Raw genomic sequence first — 19,390 nt, 5'->3', positions numbered from 1 at the left:
CCGAGGTAGATTTAAAAAGGGTTCGGCATTAAATATTATGTTGTCACTAATTATTCAAGAATTAAATTTTAAGTGTTTAATTGTTTGAATAATCATGATATCTGATGTTGTTATGAATTGAGAGTCATCACCAAGTTTAATAAATTGTAAAGAATGTAAAGTGAAAGAGATTACGCACCAAACCTCTTGGAATGTATATATCTTGAGTATGAACATATGAGGGGAGTTATGGGGTTTTATATTTAACTATAACTTCTACTGGAGTGCAGGACGTTGTACATTCCTTTCATTATTATGCGCCGGAATTCCGCCACTTACGAGTGGTTCTTTTATACAGGCAGGTTAGCTCCCATGTTAGTACCCCTTTATTGGGGCAGGTTGGGGGGGGGGGGAACCCATTCGATGCGTAATCAAAACTAAATAAATTATTTATTTACTTAGTTGAGAAGTATTGTTGAATGTTGTGTGCTTGAAAAACAGGTGCAACAAGGTAAGTTATGTTTTGATAGGTAAATGCATGTTAGTGTATTTAAATACGCTTATGTACTCGGCTTTGCTGATTGTGTGTTTGTGTGTTTGTTGGCCTTGTCTTTACCTTGGCCCTATGATGACCCATTTTTAATGGAAAGTAGTGGAAACAAGTAAAAAGAAGCTTTTCATATGATGAGGCATATTCATGATGGGCATGAGTGAAGAGCGAATCATGTTAGTTTTCATAAGTATATGATGTGTTATTTGCTTTTATTTATTTTATGATATTTCTATTGCAAGACTAACGTAAAGGTTTTAAATTGAATTGGTTTGTTAAGGGCCTACAATGGTTCCAAGTTGTAGGTTTGACTTTGTTTTACTTTGGTTTGACTTTATTTTCGTGAGTTGACTTTTAAGTTGAGTCATTTTAAAATATTTAATTTTAAAGGAGAGTCTTCTGTTGTGTGTCTTTGATAGTTTCCTTAGCCGTTTTCAATATGGCGATAATATCTTAGATATTCCTATTTAAAGTTTTAAACAGGGCAACACATATATTTTTAAAGGAAGGGATTTCTAGGGTGTTACAGACAATTAATATCTCTTCTCTCACTTTAAGCTCTTATTCTTTCTCTCTTTCTCTCTTACTTTTCTAAGCCTTTTCTACACCCTTTCATAAAAACACATCACACGTCGTCCTTCACGAGACTTAGAAGCACCTAACCAAGCTCGAAGTTGCCTTAGACCTCAACGTGAAAGGTTGATAGCTCTGAGGGTTTGGTCCCAAATCTCTATTTCAATTCTTTGATTAGATTTATTATTTAATATTTTCATTAAAGTTACTAACGTGTGTATTGTTTTAATAGAAAGAGGTACGAAGCATCAAAGTAAGTAGTTCTATTAGTTCTCCTCAGCCCTTTGATATAGAAATCATGCTTAGAATACAATTTTAATTTCTAGTATCATGTTAAGATGTATTTATTTCTTTTTAGTACCATGTTAGGATAAAACTTTGATTTTTATTGTTTAGTAACATGTTGAGATTTGTTATTAATAATGTTGGTATCATGCCTAGGATCTTGCTAACATTATTATGCTTTGATGAGATTGTTATGAAGATGATGGTATGTGGAGTTAATATTGTCAATATTATTTGTTGCTTGACATTATTATTATTGTTATTGCTTGATCATGCCCTCTCTTGCAGGGTTAAAGGGAATGTGTACTTGAAATCATGCCTGATAAGAAAATTAATAATTTGATTTGGGCTTATATGATTTTAATTCAAGTGATTGCCAATAATAGCCTTATTTAATTTATGCATTAATAATCAACCAACACAGATTAAATAGGTTTAGGATTAATATATTGATTATATGTTGATCGAAAAGCGCACATGTGTAGGACAAGAACAAAGTAAGGGCCTATTTAGGGCAGGTCCAATCTCTTTTATATTGAGTTCGTACTATCATCCTCGAATATCCAGTCATGGTTCAGGACCACTATGAAGTTAGCGATCTCTGTGATCGGTGTAACCTTCACCTCGTGGATGGTTTACAAGTTCCTAAAACTTGTTGGCAACTCTTTTTCTCTAGTTTCTTTCCCTTTGGACGCCACCATGCTTAAGTGCATGATCATAGTGGGGCTTAAAGTTTGGCGACTTGAAATCTCTACTCAAATAAGACCCGATAACGAAACAACCTTCATGCCTTATTTGGTCCGGTTTGCATAAAAGATCTGTGAATTATATGAATAGACCTTTTGTTCTAGTTAACTATAATTTTCTAAGCCATTTTAGCCATTTCAATAACCCAAACCTTGGCCTTTTCTTAGCCCAAAGTAAATACATTAGCCTTAACCCAATTTTCTCTTTTCATCTATAGCCCAAAATTGTGCAAATATGATTTTCTTGTCAAATATTGTTTTATGCAAATACTAATTGATTGGATAACCCTTGAAAAAGTTCAATTCTGATTTGAAACGAAAAGATATGATCAAAATACTAAACCCGATGCTAAATTCTAATTGGGTTGGGAAGTAGACTTCCAACGTTTTCCAACTACGATATACTTCCTCCGTTTCTATTTAATAGACACATTCAATTTATACACGCATATTTAGGAGAGAGGAAAGTATAAGAGCGAATGATAAAGCAGGTGGGGCACACTAGTAAATGCAAGGTATAGAACTTATCCAAAAAAGAAACGTGTCAACTAAATACAAATTTTAACTAAAAAAATGGAGTAATTTAAGTATTATTTATCTTATTCCAAATGTGGATAAAAAGTTATGATAAAAACAAAAACTGTAAATTTGCCGGCCGTGAAACACATTTTTAAAATTCTATCCTCATTCTAAATTATATCTTCTCCCGATCTTTATATTATGCCCATAAATACCAACCTATTTTCTGATTTTTAGGAGATAAATTCGACATCTTAAAACTATTTTTTGAATTACATACGCCCTAAAAGGTTAGGACGTAAAGTTTCAACGTACATTATGTATTGTTCTTAGCTTTATTATTTCTAATCCTATTCAAGTAATTCAAAATCTAAAACAAGATCTATAAGTTCTACCTTTTATTACTAAGGCGTGAAGGTAAGATCCTGAAAGTGATATTAATTTTTCTAACTCTTTAATTTAATTCTTGATTTATCATTTTATTGAAGTTACTAGCGATTAGTAACAAACTATCAAAGTTGCACATTTGAAGTGAGTATCTAATTTTTCTTGATTTAATTTACTCCACTTATTTTTATTGCTTTCACTACTAGCATCATTTTGAGGCGTTGTATTAAAATGTTATTAATAATTATTTAGTAACATGTTTAGAATGCATTTTATTCGTTCTCTAATTATTTCCAGTATGTATTTCTATGCATGCTTATGTGATTATTATATTTTCTTTGATCATCATAATGCATGTGTTTAATCAAGACATGTAATTTAAAATCAGGCTTAATAAGATAATTTGAACAACAAGTCTAGGTTCCTATTAATCTAATTGTTTAATTCAAGTGATCACAATAATTAGATTTATGTGTGCAATAAATATTCATCCGACTAAGATTAATTAGTTTGAAGTGAATTAAATCTTGTTTGTACGTCTTTTGAGTTGCAATTAATACATGTCGAAATAAGAATCGAATAGAGGCTAATATGGGTAGAATTGATGACTTCATAACTCAATCCATACTATCATCTTCGAATATCCAGTTATGGTTCAGGACCACTTTAAAGTTAGTAATAATCTCATAGATTATTAATGGGGTGTAACCTTCATGGATCAAATCGTTATTGCCTTCGGTTTATCCCTTTCCGTGGTCAGTGGCAGATCTAGGATTTTCAAATAGGTGAGTCACCATCAATAATTGATCACTTGTTTCAATAAAAAAAAAATTATACTTGTATTAAAAAAAAAATTATATTTCACCAAAATAATTTCAATCCAAAAATGGGACGTTAAAATCCATACTACAATAGTACTTAAAAATTCAATATTACAAGTCAAAAGTACTGCAAATAAATAACATGATATAAAAAAACGATACTATAAAATTATTACATTGAATTAACTTTATAATTTTTTACTTAATTGATAAGCTTTGTGGGAAAATATTAAAATTGGTTGCACAAATATAGTACAAATAGAAACAAGAATTATTTAAAAATTATACAAAAAAAAAAAGTAAGATAATTTAGAGACCGGTCATTAAATATAACCGGTCTCTTTAATGAAAAAAGAAAGCAACGCAAAAAACCATTCATATTCAATGGTAGCATAAAAGAGACCATTTATCTAAATACCCGGTGTAGACACCCAAATGTGTCTCCCCAAAACCAAACCCAGTGATGAATATTTTTCACGTCATTTGATTATCGAACGAAGTGAAAGTGTGAAAAGTCTAGTGATGTGGTTGTTTTTATTAAAATATCTTTCTTTCTGTTTTTGAAAATATTTCTTCTTACACTCTATTTATTAAAATAGCCAGTCCAATTTAGTTTGGTCCACAATGAGGGTACAATAATAGTGTAGTTGGATCGGGCTCGAGAAGAGCTTTCCAACGACATATTATAAGCCCAATTCCGATGAATAAAGAGGAAGTTATAGCCTAAACTAAATTTGGCCCAAAATGAATTTGTGGCCCAATGATCTAGAGGAGGGCCTATTAATTATTATTTCTAAAGTTATTAGGATTGATTTTAATATTCTAGAATAATCTAGAAGGTTCTTTTAAATTATAATGGAATTAGGAGTAATAGTTATATTTTAGGAAAATTTGTCGAAAATAACACGACCTTTGAGCGGTCTTCCAAAAATAGCACCACCTTTCGATTATTCCAAAATAAAACGACCTTTTACATACTTCCTCCATAAATGGTACATGACCGGTTGGTAACCTGTAAAATAGGTTACCTATGACACGTGTCACAATATCTTTGGCCAATTTTTTTTTTACACAATATTGATTTAAACAAATAAAAAATCTAATAAATTAAAAAAAAAAAAAAATTAACCCCTCGCCAGCCCGCCATGTTACCAGAACCATCACCCCCACCGACCCAGCCCACCTGAAACCACCCCATCTTAGCCCCCATCCCCGTTTCCGATCCCCCTTCCCTTTTCCGTCATCATTTCTGACCCCCTCTTCCCCTTCCCGTCCTTGTTTTTGGGCCCCTTCCATTTTACATTACCATTTTCGATCTCCTTCCCCTTATCTTCTCCATTTCCGTTGTCCCCTTCCCTTCCAGTTGCGGTGCCCCTCCTCTCTCCTTATCTTCTCCATTTCGAGCTTACCACCTCTCTCCTTCCTCGAAACCTTCTCGCCAGAAATGATGGTTATTTAAAGGGGAAGGGTTCCAAGGGATAATGAAGGGATGGGGGTCAAATCTGCTACGAGGAGTAAGGGAGGGCTAAAATTGGGAACGGGGAAGGGAGGGGACGAGAAGGGAGGGAGGTTTGAAACTGGGAAGGGGGGCTAAGGAGGGGGGTTTCAGGTGGGATGGTTTGGTGGGGGTGGTGGTTCTCGGTGAAAAGGGGGCTAGGCTAGCTGGGGAGGGGGAAGATGGGGGATTTAATTTTTTTTTTTTTAATTTTTAGTTTTTTTTAGGTTTTTTTTTTAAATCAAAAATTAAAAATAAAACTGACAAATCATACTAGGACACGTGTCCCAGGGTAACCTGTAAAATAGGTGACCGGTTTTTTGTTTCATTTTTGGCAGATGTGTGTCAAAGGTGGTGTTATTGTGGAATAATCAAAAGGTGGTGTTATTTAGGGAAGACCGGTGAAAGGTGGTGTTATTTTTAGCAAATTTTCCTATATTTTAAAGAGTTTTATTTGGAATAAAATAAGTAATTTATCCACAAACCTGATTTTAATCTGATCAATGCAAAATTAGCTGCTTAATCATATTAAGAAGAGGATTCCGCGTGCAAAGCGCGTTTTATTTCTAACTTAGCACAAGACGACAAGTATGTCGCCTAGCGCTAAGCTTGTCGTCTAGCACTAACTCCCGTCGTTGGCGACATGAGGTATTTTATTCCGAATGAGACTTGATTTGTTTTCGGACTATTTTTTCTATAAATAGGGGTCTTATCTCCCCGTTTTCATTCATTCACAACCATCATCTCTCTCTATTCTCTCTCTAAAGCTAGAATCTTTCTCTCTTTTCTAAACCTTCCCTCTTACAAAATTCCACATACATTAGTTATAGACACATCTAGCCAAGTTCGAAGTTACTTTCGCCCTAGACGTGAAAGGTTTATAATTTCTTAGGGTTTAGTCCCAAATCTCTATTTCAATTATTCAATTTAATTGTTTGTTTTAATATTTTCCTTTAAGTTACTAACGTGTGTATTTATTTATTATAAAGAGATACGAGGCATCCAAGTAAGTAATTGTTTTAATTGTTATAGAAATCATGCCTTGATTATTTTAATTCCTAGTATCATTTTAGGATGTCTTTATGATTCCTAGTATCATGTTTAGGGTAATAACTAAAATTTTTAATATCATGTATGATGCTTCCTATTTCATTCCTAATATCATGTTAGTATCGTGTTAGGGATAAAGCTTTGATTTTTAATGTTTAGTGACATGCTAGGGTTTGTTACTAATCTTGTTAGTATCATGCCTAGGATCTTGCTAATATCATTATGCTTTATTGAGATTATTATGATGTTAATTGTTATTGTTGCTTGATATATATTATTGTTATTGCTTAATCACGCCTTTTTATGCATGTTTAAAGGGAATTTTTACTTGTAATTAGGCTTAATAAGATTATTAATAATTTTTTTTAGGTGAATATGATTATAATTCAAGCGATCGCCAATAATACATTTATTTGTGCATTAATATTCAACCAACATAGGATAAACAGGTTTAGGGTTAATCTAATGATTGTATGTTAGTCAGAAAGCGCACATAAATATGAGAAGAATAAAGTAAAGGCCTATTTTTAGGGCATGTTCAATCTCTTTTAGGTTGGATTTATACCTTTATCCCCGAATATCCAGTCATGGTTCTGGACCACTATGGAGTTAGTGATCTCATGGATCGTGAAGGGGTGTAACCTTCATCCTATGAACAGTTTACAAGTTCCTAAAACTTGTTGGCGACTCTTTTAGTCTAGCTTCCTTCCCTTTGTACGCCACCATGCTTAAGTGTATGATCACAGTGGGGCTCAAGTGTGGGATGCTTGAAATATTCCTTACACCCGATCTCTTTGATATTTTTTTTAAAAAAAGTAACGCAACCTCGTGTAGGCTATGGAGCAATAAATAGTAGCATTAAAGAGATTGCTTATCTATAATAGACGGTCTCTTTGCTATTTTTTAAATTAAAAAAATAAAAAAAAAAAAATTTGGTCAATCACGTGCACCACTGTGCACATGAATAGATCCGCCCTTGTTCGTGGTTGTCTAATGATCCATGAATGGTTTACACGTTCCTTACAAACATGTTGGCAGCTTCATTCTTTATCGTCCCTTTTGTTATGTTGTCAAACCCAACTTCCTATGATATCCAAGTATATTCATAACATGCTCCCCGTAAGGGCACTTCGAGTGACTCCTAAACTTACGTTTTCATATCTTTACTTCTGGGTTTATATTTGGCGCTTTCATGGTCGAATTAGACCATAAAAATATTATAGTTGATCTCATTTTTTATCATTTTTTTTAAATACATTTTAGCTTTAATTTCATGATTTTAATTATTTGCATGATGATGCACTCAAACTCAAGCGTTAATCCGTTTCGTCAGTTCGACCGGTATTCATGCATGTACGTGGAGGAAGAAGGCTATGGTTGCGTGAGGAAATTCAGAAATAGCCATTTTCATGATAAATGTGAAAAGAATGGGTAAGGGAAGAGAAATAAGAGGAGAGAGTAGTGAGATGAAAGAGAAAGAGAGGTACGACTGTACGAGAGAATTAGTTATAGAAATAAAAGTAGGGGAGATGGTTTTACGATTGTTGTCGAAATAGTACATATAGCTTGAGCCATTGGTCTAATATCAGTAATTACTCTGATGGCTTTTTAAACCATCGAAATAATAGAATATTTTCTTGTAATTAAAGGTGTTCCCTTAGCTTTTTAAAGGGGTTAAGGTTTTTTTCTTCCCGAAAATATTTTTCTTTTTATAAAAAAAAAATAGATAGATTATTAGCGATGGCTTTAAGGTATAGGTAATAATTATATCAAAATATTTTTTCCTGTAAAAACATGTGTTATTTCATTTTTTAAAACATAATTTCAAAATATTATTTATGGCTTATTAACGACTTTAAGCAGTCAATACAGGTCTTGGGCCATAGGTTAGTTTTACGGGCGTTGTTAATTCAACGATCATTGCTAATTATAAATTTGTCAAAGGTTGAAACCGGTCGTTCATAAGCCATCGGTAAATTGGCGTGTTTTTGTAGTGGCATGTAAAATTAGTCGGCAAGTTACCCAAGACAGTTGAAGCTTTGGGAAAGTTCTAGGGTAACGAGTGGACCGAGCATGCCAATGTAGTCTAGGTGGCATTTTAATAAGGCTAGAGGTCATATCAGTCATTCTCATCAGTTTCATATCCTCTGTATGACAACAAATGATTAGCTAAGAATATTTCTGTTATTTGTGTACTGTCAGGATATTGCTAGGAAGCTTCCTTGTAAGTTGTTATTTTTGTCCTTTGTGATTTGCTCTCTTATGGCTGTATATATAATCCTTGTACTGCTCTGAGTCTGTCAATGAGAATGAATTGATTATTCCCTCTGCAAACCTTTTCTCTGTCTCTATTTTTCATCCTCTTGCATTACCTTATTTCACTCTTTATGGTATCAGAGCCCTGATGCAATATCAGGACTGATTTCTTTTTGGCAGAGAGGATGTTTATTCTCATTTGTTCTTTCGTTTGTTACTTCTATCAGCTGTCTTCTTTTCTTTCACTTTATTCTTCTATTCTCTTCTTTTTCATCTCCCATAACAGTTCTTCTCATCATCAATGGCAGTTGATACTTCTAGTGTTTTATATTTACATCCAAACGATGGTTCTTATTCCATCAGTGTGGACAAGCTGACTTGAGCAAGTGATTACAGATCATGGAAGAGATCCATGGAAATAGCTCTTACAGCAAAGAAGAAGATAAAATTCATTCAAGGGATTGTGCTCATATCTACATATGCAGCTAATGCAGCTAATGCAGCTACAGCAGAACAATGGGACACCTGCAACTCTATGGTAATCTCCTGGATCCATAATTGTTTATATGACAATATTAAAAAATCTGTCTTGTATGTTAGCACTGCTAGAGAAACTTGGATTCAGTTGGAAAAACGTTTCTCTATGTCTAATGGTTCCAGAAAATACAAGTTAAACAAAGATCTGTATAACTTGAAACAAAATGGAAATCCTATCAATGTGTATTACAGTAGCATGACCAGTCTCTGAGAAGAAATTGATTCTATGAAGCTTTTCCTGTCATGTTTGAACCCACTCCTGAAGTCAGAAATTTGTTGAATGCTATAACCAAGTATCAGGAATAAAAAAAGGTATTCAATTTCTAAATTGTCTAGATGAACATTTTGGACCTATGAGATCTTAGTTGCTTATGGTTACACCCTTACCTACTGTTGAGTCAACCTGCTCTATGTTGCAACAAGAAGAGATTCAAAGAGAGGTTCTCTCTCATACCAAATCTGATTCAGATATTTCAGCTGTGTATAGCATAAATAATGGTCAGAATAACAATGGAAAGAGTGGAAATGGGAATTTTTCAAGTCCTCAAAACAGACTGAATATATGCAGTGCTTGTGGGGTTAGAGGTCACACTCTAGAGAGATGTTGGACTGTTATACGATACCAAATTTGGCATCATAAGTATAAAATTGGGTCAGTGAAACCTGCAGCTAAACCTCAAGGGAAAAAATGGAGCAACAAACCAGCTCCAAGACTTGCTGCAGTTGCTCAATCTTCTCAGGGAGCAGGACAAACCAATACTGGAAATGTCACTCTCACTCAGCAACAGTTTGAACAATTGCTGGGACAAATCCCTTCATCTGGGAAAGAGAATGAAACAAATGAAGAATTGGACAGTGGTTTCTCAGGGATGGTGTCATGTCATACTGCAGTTTCAAGAGAAGATGAGTGGATAATTGACTCTAAAGCCTCAGACCACATGACTTCATGTTTGGAATGTGTCACTGATCCTAGAGCATGTCAGTCTCATATGAAAATCAACCTTCCTACTGGAGCTACAGCTAATGTTACTCATACAGGCTTGGTTGAATTACCAAACTCCCTGTATATACAGAATGTTCTAGTTGTTCCAAATTTCAAATACAATATGTTGTCTATAAATAAGCTCATGAAAGACTCGGTGTGAAGTCATTTTTAGCAAGACACACTGTGTAATCAAGGATATTATGACAAAGAAAATCAAAGGCAGAGGGAAGGCAAGGAATGGTTTGTACTATTTGGCAATCAGTGAAGACAACAACTTGGTGCTCTCTCAAGCATGCATAACTGCAAATTCAAAATCCAAACAAGTTCCATTTGTTGTTTGGCATCATAGATTAGGACATGCCTCCCGAGCAAACTTCAACACATTGAATGTGTGAAGAAAAGCATCACAAATAGCAGTCAAGTGTGTGCCACATATCCCATGGCAAAATTCACAAAACTCCCCTATGATCTGAGTACTTCACATGCTTCAAAACCATTTGAATTGATTCACATGGATATTTAGGGACCCTATAGAGTTTGCACTAGAGGAAAATTCAGATATTTCCTAACAATTGTAGATGATTATTCAAGATCAACTTGGGTGTATCTGCTGGAGCAAAAATCAGAATCATTGTCCAAACTCAAAACATTTCAGTGTTATGCTCAAAATCATTTCAATGCAACAATCAAGTTCCTGAGATCTGATAATGCTCTGGAATTTGAAGATCAGCATTGTCAGAAGTTTTTTAGTGAGCTTGGCATAGTTCATCAAACATCTTGTGTAGACAGGCCTCAACAAAATGCCAGAGTTGAAAGAAATCATAGGCACATTCTTGAGATAGCCAGAGCCTTAAGGTTTCAAGCTGGACTTGCTTTGAGCTATTAGGGTGAATGTCTGATGACAGCATTTCACCTAACAAACAGGCTTCCCGCTCCTGTTCTGCAAAACAAGACTCCATATGAGGTGTTGTACAATCAACAAAGCACCTGATTACTCTCACTTGAGAGTGTTTGGTTGCTTGGCATTTGCTGCTAATCCATCTGGTGGCACAGACAAATTTCAACCAAGAGGTGTTCCTTGTGCTTTCTTGGGGTATCCAGCAACTCAAAAAGGATACAGATTGCTGGATGTGCAGACCAAAAAATTGTTCATCTCCAGATATGTAGTTTTTCATGAAACCATATTCCCCTTTCAGCTGAAATCTCTGATTCTTACATGACACCTGTCCCACCAGTTCTCTCTCAGCAAGAAAATTTTACTCATACCTATCTTGATGAACTTTCTAAATATACAGAAAATAGCCAGCCTAAGAACAACCCAGAAAACACTACTCCTGATTCTCCAACTCATTTCTCTCCCCAAAACACATACCCTACAATAAATCAACCTCAAAACACATCACCTAACCCAAATGAACCAGATATATCAGTCAGACACAGTACCAGACCCTCCAAAGAACCATACTGGATGAAAGACTATGTGCAACCTAGCAAAAGATCTGACAAACAAATATTAAATCTTGCTTTTCAGGCTGTTCAACCAGAATTTCACTGTTTCATGACAAATTTGGTGAAAAGTGAAGATCTTGTCCTGTTCAAATCTGTTGTAACAGATCAAAATTGGGTTTCAGCCATGAATAAGGAGCTAGATCAATGTAAACAAAATGGAACATGGGAGGTTACAAAGTTTCCTGAAGGAAAAAGAACAATAGGTTGCAAATGGATTTATAAGACAAAGTATAAATCCAATGGAGAAATAGAAAGGCACAAAGCAAGGATAGATGTGTTAGGATGTAGACAGAAGTATGGATTACATGCACTCCCCAACTTCAACCCATATGCAGGCTGTTAAGAGACTTCTTAGGTACCTTGCTGGTACCACCTCTCAAGGAATACTGCTGGCTTCCTCCTCTGCTGCTCAATTAACTGCCTATTGTGATAGTGACTGGGCTAGCTGCCCCACTTCTCAAAGATCCACCTCTGGATACTACATTCTGCTTGGCAACTCCCCTATTTCATGGAAAGCAAAAAAACAAACTGTTGTAGCTAAATCTTCTGCAGAAGCTGAGTATATAGTCATGTCTCCTACAGCTTGTGAAATCACCTGGCTTAAATCTCTTCTCAAAGACTTGGGTATCTCTTACTTGAGTCCTACTCTCTTATATTGTGATAATCAAGTTGCTCTTGCAATAGCTGCAAACCCTGTCCAGCATGAAAGAACTAAGCATGTAGAAATCGACTGCCATTATGTCAGGGACATGGTGAAGTCTGGAGATCTGATTACATCTCATGTATCTTCTAATGATCAGCTGGTTGACATTTTCACCAAGGGGTTGTTTGTCACTCATCATCAAGACATCATGCTCAAGCTTGGTGCTGTCCCTTGCTCCAACACTCAGCTTGAAGGGGGGTAATCAGGCTAGAGGTCATATCAGTCATTCTCATCAATTTCATATCCTCTGTATGACAGCAAATGATTAGCTAAGAATATTTTTGTTATTTGTGTACTGTCAAGATATTTCTAGGAAGCTTCCTTGTAAGCCGTTATTTTTGTCCTTTGTGATTTGCTCTCTTATGGTTGTATATATAATCCTTGTACTGTTATGAGTCCGTCAATGAGAATGAATTGATTATTCACTCTGCAAACCTTTTCTCTGTCTCTATTTTTCATCCTCTTGCATCACCTTATTTCACTCTTTATGCAGCAACCATGCCTGAATCACACTGACAATTTAGTCGTAGTGGCATTCCTTAATACGAGACAGCCAGTTCAGGTGCATTCTTGGCCTGGCAGATAGAATTGTTCCACATAAAGTTGCGGAATTCTTACCAAAGTGGCTACTTTCTTGATATGTTTCTCTTCTAAATCAAAGTTGGCGTCCATTTCCGGATTGTTAACTAGCTGTCACCAATCATCTACGGTCCCTGAAAAAGTACAAATTCTATCATAATCATCATGATTATGTTTATAAACTTAACGAAAAGATTGGTGTGGAATAGCTCATAGGTAAGAATATATTTTTTTACCTCAAATTATGTTCTAACTGTAATCTTGCTTCTTTAGTGCCTTCCTGAGTTCTTGCTGGTATCTTGTGATTAGTGGCGAAGCCAAGAATTTCAAACCAGAGAACATGGTGTGATATGATTCAGGCAGCAAATCTTTCTCTTAAAGTGGTATTTGGTACTTGGTAAAGCTCCTGCATTAGAAGGAATTGTTCCCAAACCATCTAATAAATTATACTCTCGTCAAATTTGTAACAGATGGCCAGGTGTAAAGGATAATGATCCCTTGATTTATTCCTTGATTTACACTTTAGGTTGATAGTAAAAGATAACCCTTGTTCTTAGTTAATGTACCTAGACAAGTACTCTAATGTATCTAGTCGTATTATATTGCTTACTCATGCTATATATACTCATGAATTTACATCAATATAATTTAAGGTTTCCAACATTCTCTTTGTCATAACTCTATCACCAGGTTCTTAAATAAACTGATCATTTCGGTAGCTAGTATCTGCTTACAATTTATAATGTTTGTTTTCAAGTTTAAGATTACCATGTCTTGATTGCAGGAAAGATTATAAAAATAATAAGCATATACTTCATCAAGTTGCCTCATTTTAAATGCAATCATCTCAATTATCAATTATGAAACTAATATATGATCAATGAAGGCCTAATCAAATCAACATTATAAACTTCCACTTATCTAAACAATAGCTGGGGGGTCAACCTCGCTCCCTCGTTCGACATATTAATATAATCAACTCAACTATATAGGTGGAAGATGATAACAAAGATTGGTGTTCTTAAAAATTCATACTATAAATAGATCAAGAGCTAGCAACCCAAAATGGCTCCCAATTTTGCAGTTCTTTGCACATCCTAGCAGCTCCTTCTTCGTTACACCGGCTTCTTCTACTAAAATTACTTGATTCAACTTCATCTACAACATTTCCACTAATTTCTTCCATCTCATCGAATAACTGTCCATCATTAACTATATACTCATCATCATTGGCATTGCCTTCATTGTTGTCGTTACCATCATAGAATTCATCTCCTCGGGAAGATTCTCGGTTGCATTCATCTTTGGCCCCACACGAGTTATCTAGGAAACGAAGCGTAAGCCTTCCATTAGTCCTCTCAGCCTTGAAACAACCCTGACTGGTGCCAACACTAACCGCCTTTATAACTAACCTCCCATCTTGTCTTTGAGATTCGACTTGAAATCCACCCGAACAACCACTCCTAAAGGTACTTATTGGTGGTGGGAAGCTACTGCTGCTCGTCGACCTCTCTTTGATCATAGTAACACAAGACATTCTAGGAGATTTTTCGAATTCTGACAAGAAAGATGAAGAGATTAGTTCATCCCCACTATCACTGATGATGCTGCCAGTTTCACTCCCTAAGCTTTCTGTACACATCTCCAAGCTTTTCTCACTCAAAACTGAAGCTGATTTTTTGACAAGAGGATGAACATACTCTTTCTCTTTCTCCTTATCCTTGTCTCCCTCTTTCACAGTTTCGGAAATATGAGTTGGGTTTGTAAGAGCTTGCAAGAAACTCCAACCACCTAAATCACCATTTCTTGAGGTCTTCTTTGGGTTGATTATTTCACAACAAATGTCAGTCTTGTGGGAAGTTTGTTGTTGGGAATGTGAGTTGTCTGACCTTGGAGACCTAGGAAAACTTACAGTAGACAGTGAAATCTTGGGTGCTGGCTGAGATAATTTGAACCCGATGATCCGTGGCTCGGCGAGCCATGGGTCAAACTGTGATTGCATCCCTTGGCACACACTTGTTGACATAGTGTTAAAACTGAATACAGAGGAAATAAAACGGGGGGGGGGGGGGGGGGGGGAAACAGAGTTGATCAAGTTTGTAAGGCTAGAAATTAAGTTTTGCTGATTTTATAAAGCAGAAATAAGAAGATATGAAGATGGAATTGTAGTAACAGGAGAAATGAGGAGAAATAATGTTTTGATGTGAAGGAGAAATGGAAGAGTTTGTTAATTTATAGGCCAAGATTAAGCACTGTAGTAGTGATGAGAGAGGATCTTCCATGCCCACCAATACATCTTTTATTTTTAGCTGTTGAAATCCACCTCACACTACATACATAAAAATATAAGAAAGAGAATAAAGGAATAAAATTAAATTGGGTAAGAAAAATTTTAACCAGGACGGTTAATTCATAAATAGCGATTATAATTTGTAAATCACTCACTCACTCACACAAGGAAGACGCTAACTTATATAGATGTCTTTATTGAATTCATTACTACAATAAATATTCTTTGTAAACACGGGCGGTTTTTGTTATTTTAAGACTCTTGTCTAGGGATGGCAATAGATTTGAACCCGATCCGGATCCGTGGATTTATCCGTGGGTCTTTAAATTTTGGACCCGGCAGATCCGGGTCCGGATCAGGGTCCTGCTGACAAAAACGGATCTGGATCTGGGTCTGGGCCCTAGACCCGGATCCAGATCCGTTTTTTTTTATTTTTCCTATTAAAAAAAACTAAAATTGTTTGTTTCTTTAATTAAAATGTTGATAATGTTAGCAATGATAAAGATTAACCCTTTCAAGAGATGAATTTTGGATGCTCATATTATATACATCATCGTTGTTTTTTCACTAGCTCATGTGTAATATCGTATTTTTTTTGGTTGTTTTTAATTTTAATTCAAAATATGAGTGTATAAGTTGGTTAATTTGGGGTTGAACTTAATAACCAACAATGTAAGTTTGAAATAAATTTTTTGACCCGAAAATTACATTTTTTGCAAAAAATTAGGCAAAATATATTGGACCCGTTTTGGACCCGAATCCGTTGGACCCAACGAATCCGGATCCGGGTCTTCATTTTCTAGATCCGGCGGATCCGAGTCGGATCTGGATTCTACATAAAAAAAAAAAAGAATCTGGATCCGGGTCCATCCAGACCCGGTCCAGATCCGACCCATTGCCATCCCTATTCTTGTCCTTGTGAAGATTTTACGGAACATTACAAATATAAATTGTTTTTTGTAAGGGCAATTTCGAAAGAGATTTATGTGTTCCTCACAATGATAATTTTGAATTGTAGTTAGGTCATCTTGACTATACCAATGGACAATAGTAATCGTACTTTTTTTTTAATACATAATTTATGTTGTTGGTGGTGTGGGGAATTGTATATGAGAAAGGGTTTTGTTTATTTTATTGTTGTATAATTAGTTTTAGGCTTAAACAAGTGAAACAAACACATAGAAAAACCTACACTTTTTTTTTTTAATTTAAAAGAGCTCAAATAAAAATTAAACTTGACAATTCACTTGACCATTATTTTCCCTCCTTCCCTTGCACTCTATTTTATGTCCTAATCTCACATAGTTATTGCAACTTTTATTTCCATCCCTTATTCCTTTACATTTTGTTTAATAAATTATTTTTTGAAAAAAAAAAAATAGAGTCATGAAAATTTAATAACAGGCCAAGCCGCCAAGGACAATTGCATAAAATAAATAAATAAAAAAAACTTGAAAAGGAAAACAAAACCAACATCTAAGGGCTTGTTTTGCATCCGTTTTGATTTTCAGTTTCCTGTTTTATTGAAAACCAAAAACTAAAAACAGGAAACAAGAAAAAGGTGTTTCCACTTTTCTATTGTTAGTTTTAAAAATTATCATAATTTTAATAAGTTTGTATAATTTTTGATTCATTATGAGACTCATATCATATAATTTTAGAAAACAAAAAACCAAAAAACAGAATAACAAAGCAATGCCAAACGAACCCTAAAATTTTACAAAACACATATTCATCCTATATAATTTTCCAAATCAAATCTCAAAAAAAAAAAAAAAAAAAAAAAAAAAAAAAAAAAAAAAAACCTTATAATGAGACTTGATGTTTTCGTCTTGAATGATCAATACTAAGCATGATCTTTGGATCAAGAGTTTCACAAGCATACAGCCAATCAAACCTCTTGAATGAATAGCCTAAATCATAACCTTAAAATGGAAGTGTTTCCCTTGATGTTTTCTTTCTTTTCTCAAAAGAAGGCAACAAATGGAACAGAAAGCAAAGCAATCTTCCCTGATATTTTGTTTGAAAAGGGATGGATGCATGTTGTGGCCTTTAGCTTTTTTCTTCTATACGTTTCACTTACAGATTGGCACATTGAATTGGCTTAGATTTGCATGCCTTTTTTACCATATTAAGGTCTTTAGTCTCACAATCATATTTAGATTAAGTATAACTAATTTCTCTAATAAATAATTTCTAGCCTCCCTACTCGAGTCTCATTGTCAAAATAGGAGAAAGTTAAGAATAAATAGAAAAGGGAATTTAAACTTTAAACCAAGATGATGTGTTAAAAGATTAGTGGTTTTCTCATTTCTCATTCTATATGTTGCTCGCCACAAGACATGACTATCCATTATAAGGGTTACTTTGTTAATGTTATAGGGGTTACTCGTTTAGTTTTATAGGGGTACTTCATCAGTTTTATATAAGGTTTACTTGGTCAGTATAACAAGGGTTACCGGATCAGTTTTATAGGAATTACTTTGCTTTTTTTATAAGTGGCCACATGGTGTGACCAGCCGCACATAAAGGTGGGCACGGGCCGTGCCGGCACGCGGGCGGCACGACGCCAGCACAGCCCAGCACGACACGGCCACCGGCACGGCGGCCCACCTGTGGGCCGTGGGCCATGCCGTGAACAAAAAAATTAGTTTTGGCACGGGCACGGCACGCGGCACGACGAGCGGCACGTGGCACGGCCCGGCACAGCACGAGGTCCATATTTACTCACCATTATACACTATTGTTCAAATTTTGTAATATCAAATTTCGTATTCCGCATAATAAATGAGGTTATTCACCAAATACTGTACGATTTTTAATTATCATTAATTATTTGTATTATCGATTTATCGTACCGGCTCCCGGCATATAATAAAATAAGTTATTCTTCAATTTTTTTTGTGTTTTTGGATTATCGCACTCGTAATTTTTTTTTTATTATATGCATTAGTAAAATTGTTTTTATTTGTTTATATAAACTTAAACATAATTAGATAAATAATTTATATAACCTTAATTAAAATAAAGTTGCTCTAAACAAAATATATTAACATTAACATAAACATAAATTAATCACATTATTTAGTTAACTAAAAAATATATATATATCGTTTTTTTTATTTACATTTATTATTTTAAAAAAAAAATAAATAAATAATAAAAAAATTAAAGTGACACGGTTTGGCCCGCGGCACGGCACGGCACAGTCCGCCAGGCACGTGGGCCGTGCCGTGCCGTGGGCTGGGGTGTGCCAAAATTAGGCACGACACGGCACGGCCCACTGCGGAGCCGGAACAGCACGACCCCCACCGCGGCACGGCCCGTTGCCCATGTTTAGCCGCACACAAGACGTGCTGTATATGTATATATGCAATGAGAATAGAGTATGTTCAACTAGCCTCTTAGACGGTTATTTAATTGAACTCTTTTTTTCTCCAATTTAAAGCCTTGATGGTTCAATTTTTCAAGGTTAATAATAAAAATAGTCTGGCTTTTAATCCAAAAACAGTTACGAGTAATATATAAACAACACTCATATTTCATCCTGTACTGTTATTGGAAAATGTGTACGTATTTGTGCAACATCATTTTTGGCAATGGTTTATTTCTTTCCCTTAATCACATGAAACTACATTAATTTAGGGCCACTATGCTTAATACAACTCTTTTGCGCGTGTATAGGTTCACCACAATATTACTATGAATCAGGTGTACATCCAATTAGTCAAAGAAGTAAGGTGTATAAAATATTTACATCTATTGATACTAAAAAGATAAAGTGAATCAAATAAAGAAAAAATGGTCAAGAATAGCCAACCTTAGATTATTTTCGGTCTAAGATGATCTTGAAACTAAAAAACCATAGGAAAAAAAATGGGGAGGAGAGGAAACAGATGCATGCAAGCGGCTAAGTTCTACATAGATTTTTTTACTTTTTATTTTTTAATTTTTAACAAAGGCGCTTCGCAAATCGCAACACATAGAAATTAGATCCTCTTCTCAATATTGTATGTAATATCATCACCAAAACTAGTTGCATTAGCACTAGTTTTGTAGGCCGAAAATATTTGCAAATGAATTAATTCCTAGTGTTCAAAATTAATTGTCATGTTTGTACATCTAG

The 19,390-nt window shown here is 35.0% G+C and overlaps 1 protein-coding gene across 1 annotated transcript; it reads right to left on the bottom strand.

Annotated features, from left to right (window-relative positions):
- Positions 1-13,776: 13,776 nt before the first annotated feature.
- Positions 13,777-15,047, bottom strand: LOC145614109 (protein FANTASTIC FOUR 2-like). Its single transcript, XM_081669111.1, has one exon. It carries the CDS (start codon positions 14,998-15,000, stop codon positions 14,020-14,022), a length of 981 nt encoding a protein of 326 aa, XP_081525237.1. The 5' UTR covers positions 15,001-15,047; the 3' UTR covers positions 13,777-14,019.
- Positions 15,048-19,390: the final 4,343 nt, after the last annotated feature.

The sequence above is a fragment of the Chenopodium album genome, chromosome 3, assembly GCF_948465745.1.
Source record: "Chenopodium album chromosome 3, dcCheAlbu1.1, whole genome shotgun sequence".
NCBI classification, from domain to species: Eukaryota; Viridiplantae; Streptophyta; class Magnoliopsida; order Caryophyllales; family Amaranthaceae; genus Chenopodium; species Chenopodium album.
This window is presented reverse-complemented; position numbering and strand designations above follow the sequence as displayed.